The 8194-nt window shown below is 39.9% G+C and overlaps 1 protein-coding gene across 10 annotated transcripts in view; it reads left to right on the top strand.

Moving 5' to 3' along the window:
• Positions 1 to 8194, top strand: part of dennd4a (DENN/MADD domain containing 4A) — a 150318-nt gene that overhangs the window by 109741 nt on the left and 32383 nt on the right. For 4 of the 10 annotated variants that reach the window (XM_043674608.1, XM_043674604.1, XM_043674605.1 and 1 more), the window contains 3 exons: positions 703 to 850; positions 5626 to 5754; positions 5980 to 6096. In XM_043674608.1, the coding sequence (XP_043530543.1) occupies positions 703 to 850; positions 5626 to 5754; positions 5980 to 6096 (394 nt within the window). The remainder of the gene's footprint in view (positions 1 to 702; positions 851 to 5625; positions 5755 to 5979; positions 6097 to 8194) is intronic. The other 6 variants (XM_043674612.1, XM_043674609.1, XM_043674613.1 and 3 more) reach the window with 3 other exon arrangements.

Here is an 8194-nt window from a genome sequence, read left to right as displayed (position 1 = left end):
TTGTGGCACTCCACTGGTCACAGGCCTCCAGTCTGAAAAACAACCCTTCACGACCACCCTCTATCTTCTACCTTTGAGCCAGTTCTGTATCCAAATGGTTAGTTCTCCCTTTCTTCCATGAGATCTAGCCTTGCTAATCCTTTTGAGTTTGGTTTCATGTGCATTGACCATAATTCCACATCCCAAAGTTGACAGGTTGGACAGTGCACTTTGAGATTCCAGTACCAAGCCCTTCCATCTCTCGACCAACCTTTCTTCATTTAAAGTACCCTTAAAACCCACCTCTTTGACCAAGATTTTGGTGCCCATCCTAATAGCACCTCATTTGTCCTGACAATTTTTTTTAAATTCCACTTGATGAAACACCTTGGGATGTTTTCTGATATAATTGGAAGTTGTTTTGTTTTTATTATCATAAAAATGGGACTTTTTGTGAACATTAGTCCATCATGTTTTACTTGTCATGCAGCAAGCTTCTGTCATCTGCACTAGATGAGGATTCATTCACAATCAGGGTTGACACAGGAGCTAGGGTTTCTGTAATTCCCGACTGACAGTTACATTTCTTTACCTACAGCCTGAATAGCAAGTAAAATCTAACTTTACCAATATCCAGACAGTTTGATTTTATGCCCTCAAAAAGGAGCTTTTTCTTTTGGTTTTGCACTGGGCTAATAGTGGGCTGCATTTGATTTTCCACAGGCTGTTTTAGAGAGTACGTGGCCATCAAGCAACAGAGGCGGCTATTTTCTGTGGATGAAGATAAGGAATGTTGTGCTTGCAACAGCTCAGTTCCGCAGAGCTTTGAAAAGGGCCCCAGCAAACCCGCCACAAACTCCAGTGCTCTCAGGTAGGACTCAAAGTTAGAATCAGGCAATCTGTGTGATTCAGAAAGCACTTGCTGTTCAGCTGATCTATGCAGAGGCGCATTTAGTTGTAAAGCTGATAATTTCAGTAGATGTAGTCTTGAGAGTTGCAATATTTCCATAGGCTTTGTAAACCATTTTATTCTAATTTTACTTAGGAGTTGAAGATGTTTTTTAAGTCTTTATTTAATTCAGAGTTATAATAAAACATGTAGGAAGACAGTGTTCAAATACTATATGAAATTGTCTTATTTTCTGAATTAAATTGGTTTACTGATAATTCTAAAAATATTTCAACTTAAATATAATAAGATGTAAAACTCAATATTATATTTAAATGCTCTTGTTCCCTGCTATAAAAATGTAACATTGCATAGAACAGGAATGTATTGAATATTAGTGTGGGCAGCAGGCCTTCTGCTGTCAGTGCCATACTTGAAAGCAACTAATTCAGTAAAAACTGAGAGTCAAACCAGGCACATTGCTCTAATCAGATGACCTTCCTAAAACACAGTATTGCTGACCCATGAGGTGCAGAACCTCTGTGTTGATGCTTTTGTCTGAGATGGAACAGATTGATAGCATGTTCATGTGGACAGCACACACTAGGAAGAGTACAGATGTTTCACAGTCTGCAGTGCACAAGGCTGTGTGAAAAATATTTAATAAAGATATCATTGTCAGGTATAATTTCCTCATAGTTCAGTTTTGCTTTGAAGTTCTCATACTCTGCTTTTTATAGCTCATCTGTTACATATTTTTAATTGCTTTTCCTGTAACTAGAAATATTTTAATATTGTGTTAACATCTATGAGAATCTATTTCTGATGACCAAAAATTCATTATCTTCTATTTCCATCACATATTTGTGTTTGGTCCACATTTATTGGGAGTATTCTTCTGTTTTGCTACTGTCAGAAATGGAACATCAATAATGCTAGCTATGCCAGCTCTGCTCACTGACAAACTTGAATCCCACACGATACAATATTCTGATAGAAAAATGTTTAGAGCTTTAGCAGTTATCCTCTCCCCAGACTGATTTCCAGGTGAAGGTCTTATCCCTCTTAACTACAGATCACAAATTTCACAGATTTCCATCTAACACCATGGCAGTAACATAGGAGGTTCAAATGCCATTTTGAAGAATGATTTAATGTTTCATCTCTGTTCTCATATATTTAATCAATTTAAGTGAAAATTAAACCTTGGAGGACTCTTGCAATCAACATCTCTTCCATAATGAAGCCTTGGGAATCATTTGCTTTTCTTGGGGGGATCAAAAATCTTATTAAATGGTGATTGATTTAATTGATGAACTGTTGTGAACTGAAGTAATATGATTAGAAGAATTTCATTTTGTTACCACAATAATGTTATTCAAATCAAGTATGTTGTTCCAGTTTCCTGAACACTTGACCTTAATCATTCTTGTTGCAGAGGTGTCAATGTTGGACTGGGGTGGACAAAGCTAAAAATCACACAACACCAGGTTATATGGAGGTACTAACTTTCGGAGCACTGCTCCTTCATCTGGTAACTGTGGAACAGGATCATAAGACACAGAAGGTATAGCAAAAGATTACAGTGTCATGTAACTGAAATGATATATTGAACAAACCTAGATTGCTGTTAAATCTTTCATCTTTTTGAGTGGGTTGCAAGTTTTGGTTAATTAATATGTTAATCCCAGAACTACGTTTAAGTCAAATTCTTGTGAAACTTGAGGTTTTATAAAAACCAGGTGACATCTCAGCTCAGACAATATATTAAAGGTGTGTAGTTAGAGTCTGTCTGTATCCCAATCTTGAGTCAGACTGGTTCTATCCAAAGTAGAAATTTATAAAATGTTATATGGATTGACTTCCTGCATTGAGTGCTTGCACGTTGTGTGCTTTTTGAGCAAAATTAGAATCTAACTGCAAATACAATTCTGCAAACGCAAATTCACCCCATGGACTTACATATGTGTGTGCCTGCGCATGTGAGTGTGACGGAGTCTAAGCATGTTAGGGGGTGTGGGTGTGGGGGTTGTATGTTAACAAGTTGTGAGAAGATTTGTAGCTCAGGTTGAGGTTCTGGGTGTGGGTTTGCTCACTGAGCTGGATGGTTCATTTTCAGACGTTTTGTCACCATACTAGGTAACATCATCAGTGAGCCTCTGGATGAAGCACTGGTGGCATGGCCCACTTTCTATCTTGTGCTTAGGGTTCCTTGGGTTGGTGATGTCATTTCCTGTTCTTTTTCTCAGGAGGTGGTACATGGGATCCAAATCAATGTGTTTGTTGATAGAGTTCTGGTTGGACTGCCATGCTTCTAGGAATTCTCGTGCATGCCTCTGTTTGGCTTGTCCTAGGATGGATGTGTTGTCCCAGTCGAAGTGGTGTCCTTCCTCATCTGTGTGTAATGATACTAGTGAGAGTGGGGTGTATATGTGTGTGTCTGAGAGACAGCACGAGTGTATGAGAGAATGTCTGTGTGAGTGTGTGACTATGTAGGGGTGTGTGTGAGAGAGAGTATAGGGCGTCACCTGTAGTGTGACATGAATGCAAGGTCCCTGTTGAGGCCATCCTCATGGGTACCAAACCTCTCCTTGGCCATTGTGTGTTGTTGCATATCCCAAAGTCCGTCTTGGAGGATGGTCACCCGAAGATCCAAGGCCTAATGTCCCTGACCATTGAAATGTTCTCTGACTGGGAGGAAACATCCCTGTCTGGCGATTGTTGCTTGGTGTCCATTCATCCATTGTTGTAGCATCTACTTGGTCTCATCAATGTACCATGCAACAACACAGTGGCCGAGCAGAGGCTGATAGCAAAGTTCGCTACCCGTGAGGATGGCTTCAACTGGGACGTTAGGTTCATACCACACTACAGGTAACCCCACTACACTATACACACTGTCACACACACCCCTTACACACTCTCATGCTCACGCAGACCCTCTCTCATACACATGCTCTCTCTCTCAGACACACAAACGTACACCCTTCACACTCACAAGCTTATACTCTGTCACACTCAGGCACATAATCTACCAAATATACACACAGGCAATGCTCGCTCTCTCTCTCTCTCTCTCTCTCTCTCTCTCTCTCTCTCTCTCGCGCTCTCTCTCTCACACACACGCACACGCACACACACACAAATAAGTATGTGGGGTGAATTTATATTTGCAGATACATTCTATTTTTGCTCAAAAAGCTCACAACCTACAGGCAGTCAATCCATATAATATTTTATAAATTCCTACTTTGAAAGTAGAGCCAGTCTGACTCAAGATTGGGATGAGACTCTAAACTCACATCTTTAATACATTGTCTGAGCTGAGATGTCACCTTTTATTCATAAAACCTTGTGTTATCTCGAGAATGTGGCTTAAAGTAAGTTCTGGAGTTTACATATTAATGAACTGAAACCTGCAACCATTCTCAAAGATGAAAGACTTAACATTTTGTTTTAATTGCATGACATTGTGACCTTTTGCTATAAATTCTGTGTCTTATGATCCTGCCCCGCTAGTTACCTGATGAAGGAGCAGCGCTCTGAAAGCTAGTACTTCCAAATAAACCTGTTGGACTATAATCTGGTGTTGTGTGATTTTAAACTTCAATCATTCTTGTAAGAGAGGTATTAATTAAAAAGAATACTCGAGTAAATCTTATTTCAGAATTTTGAAGAAGGTTCTTATGGAGGTGGATCGTTTAAAATCAATTGTAGTGATTCCTTTATGTCTGAAAAAATTTAGCCAGTAAGTCGATAACACTGATCATCCAGTATACAAATTTGACTCCCTGTCTGAGTTAGCAATGCACGGCACAAGGAGTGAACTAACAGCCACAGTTACTATTTTGATTGCAGTGTGACAAGTTTTGATACTGTCTTATGGGTTAATAGTATGTAACACCTTTAGTCACTGGAATCACCAGAATAATTGTGGCTTGTGTCACTTATTGTTCGAACATGGAGTTGTAACTTTAGAAGAGATAGGGAGTGAATTGACTAGAGAGAATTACCTGGTTCCGAGCAACGTTTGCTAATCTGAAAACAAAAAATTCTGGAGATCACAGCGGGTCAAGCAGAATCCATGGGGAGAAAGCAAGCTAATGTTTTGAATCTAGATGACTCTTCATTAGAGCTGAAGTGAAGTGTAGAGGGGGCAATGTTTATGCAATGGGTTTTATTTGGGGTTGAGGGAGCAGTGGCACAAGCATGATCACGATCTTCCTGTAGCCGGTCATTTTAACACACTGTCCTGCTCACATGCCCACTTATCTGTCCTACTGGAGGAACAACATCTCATTTTCAAACTAGACAGATTACAACCTTCTGGGCTCAATATTGAGTTGAGCACCTTCCAATTATGAAGTCATTTCTTCCTTTTCTTTTAGCTTTGTTTGTTCCATTCTCTGTCTCCTCCTCCTCTCTTCTCTCCCCCCCCCCCCAGTGGAACTGTCTATTTTTTCCAGTCTATTAGTTAGACACACACTTCTCCTATTCTGATCACTTAATATGCATTACCAACATCCTTTCTCCCCAGCACTCCACTCCCACCTCCTAACCATGGCATAAATGCTGTTCCCTCCACACTTCACTTCAGCTCTGATGAAGAGTCATCTAGACTCAACATTAGCTTGCTTTCTGACCATGAATGCTGCCTGACCTGCTGTGATCGCCAGCATTTTGGTTTTCAGCTCGAATTCCAGCATCTGCAGTAACTTGCTCCTGACTTGTTCTAATCTATTCTGTTCTCTAAGCAGATGGCAGTGACTTGGATGCTGTTAGCCACGGCAGCATGGATAGCTCTAATGACACTAGCACTGCGGAACAACCCCAATTCAACTCCGAGCTAATGAAAGTAGATTCCACTGATGATAGATCTAGTACAGGTACATTTGACAGTGTCACCAATATCTGTCAACTCAAACTTCTCTTATCTTTTGTTTTATTCATTGCTTTTTGCTGTCCCCTATTCTCTGTGTCTATTTGGGGTCATCTTGTATCCATTGTCTGTGTTTTTGATTTCCTGTTTTTCATGATGACCTCTTCCCTTCCATGTTTTTCTTTAATCCACCATCTTGCCCTATCCCTACACACATGTTCTCTGCACGCAGCTAGGCTTGGCTCTAGCTTGAGCTATGGATATGACAGTCAGGATTCCTTGTATGAAAGAGTGCCGTTTCTCTCTCTCTGGATTTCCTCCGAACTGATGGATGATCATATGTTTTCAGGTAATTGTCTAATGTCCATGTGTTTTTCTTTCTGCTGTTCTTTCATGTTTCACCTTCTAATTAATTTCCTCAACTTTTAGTTTACTTTTTACTGTTGTTCCTTTTGCTATTTTCTCTAAATGTGATTCGTATATGAAAAAAATTGCATGTTTTCTTTCCATCCTAGAGTGGAGTCATATTTAGACTAGCCCTAGGTAGCAATCCAGTAAAATACACTGACAGTGCAGGATATACTTTGCTTCATGTTAGCAAATTGAATGCTATAAGTGATAAAATATTCACACGGTATCACACTCCGACATGCAGTTAGAGCTCACCTCAGTCACCAAACACAAATTATCCAAAGTGATTTTCCAGTCTTGTTTTTCCTCAAATAAAGGGAAAATACTGTATATTCTGGGAATGTGAAACAAACAGGATGCTGGAGAAACTCAGCAGATCTGGCAACATCTATTGAGAAGGAAACAGAATTGAGATTTAGATTCCAGTATGATTCTTCAGAACTTGTTTTTCTTTCCAGTGTTCGTTATGCAGAAGGGGATGTTACATCCACTTAGATAAATGTGTACTTGGGGGTGAAACACTATTGCAGGTCATGGTCATAAACCCTCAGTACAGTGGTTTGGTATGTGAATCAGTGTTGTATATTTGTCAGTGCAATTCAGAGCTAGCATTCTTTTAGTTTCATATGTGCATGTGCCATTGTGTTCAGTTGTTAACTGAATAATTTACTGCTGTTAATTTGTATTGCTAAAATTACATACTTCAATACATTTATAGTACAATTTGCATAGATGATGTGTTGCAGATTGTTTTGCTTAAATAAACCACATTATAGAAAGTTACAAGAATTAGAAATTGGTACAAAGGCATTTGTAGGTACACTTGTTTCTCTATTTTCTGAAAGGTCATGAGTCACTTGCAGGATTATTTGCTTTGGATGATTGCTTGTAATTACTGTAAAAATGCAAAATATGATGGAACAAATTTCTGAGCAAACATTCAGAATGCATGTTTGAATGTTGCTCTGTGTATGTAATTTGCCCTTAATTCACACTCCATTAATTTTAGCAACAACTCTTGAGTAAACATTAAAATAAGTCCAAATTAATTGCTGTTTTCTGCATTTAGAAACACTCTCTGCAAAGTTCATGTTTGCCAGTAATAGCTTTCATCTGATTGCTTAAAGCCCCTGAACAACTTTTTTGATGTAACCTATTTTTCTAATCAACCTGTTCAGAGATGTTATTACATAGCTATGGAGCAGGTGGGATTGAATCTAGGCCTCAGATCAGGGAAAGGGACACTACCACTGCACCACAGAGGCCTCATTTTCAAGTGTTGAGTTGGTACCATTAGACTAGTTCTGAACTGCTTACTGATCATCTACTAATTAAAGTAGTTGCTCTGGAGTACTGACATAGGGTTATAGAGATGTACAGCACGGAAACAGACTCTTTGGTCCAACTAGTCCATGCCGACCAGATATCCCAACCTAATGTAATCCCATTTGCCAGCACCCGGCCCATATCCCTCCAAACCCTTTCTATTCATATACCCATCCAAATGCCTCTTAAATGTTGCAGTTGTACCAGCCTCCACGACTTCCTCTGGCAGCTCATTCCATGCATGTACCACCCTCTGTGTGAAAATGTTGCCCCGTATACCTTTCCCCTCTCACCCTAAACATATGCCCTCTATTCTGGACTCCCCCACCCAGGGAAAAGACTTTGCCTATTTACCCTATCCATGCCCCTCATAATTTCAAAAACCTGTATAAGGTCACCTCTCAGCCTCCGATGTCTAGGGAAAATAGCCCCAGCCTGTTCAGCCTCTCGCTATAGCTCAAATCCTCCAACCCTGGCAAACTCCTTGTAAACGTTTTATTAACCCTTTCAAGTTTCACAACATCTTTCTGATAGGAAGGAGACCAGAATTGCACGCAATATTCCAAGTGGCCTAACCAATGTCCTGTACAGCTGCAACATGACCACCCAACTCCTGTACTCAATACTCTGACCAATAAAGGAAAGCATACCAAACGCCGCCTTCACTATCCTATCTACCTGCGACTCCACTTTCAAGGAGCTATGAACCT

This window comes from Chiloscyllium plagiosum, chromosome 32 (genome assembly GCF_004010195.1).
Source record: "Chiloscyllium plagiosum isolate BGI_BamShark_2017 chromosome 32, ASM401019v2, whole genome shotgun sequence".
Classification (NCBI taxonomy): Eukaryota; Metazoa; Chordata; class Chondrichthyes; order Orectolobiformes; family Hemiscylliidae; genus Chiloscyllium; species Chiloscyllium plagiosum.
Note: the sequence above shows the minus strand (reverse complement) of the source record. Positions and strands in the feature narration are given on the sequence as shown.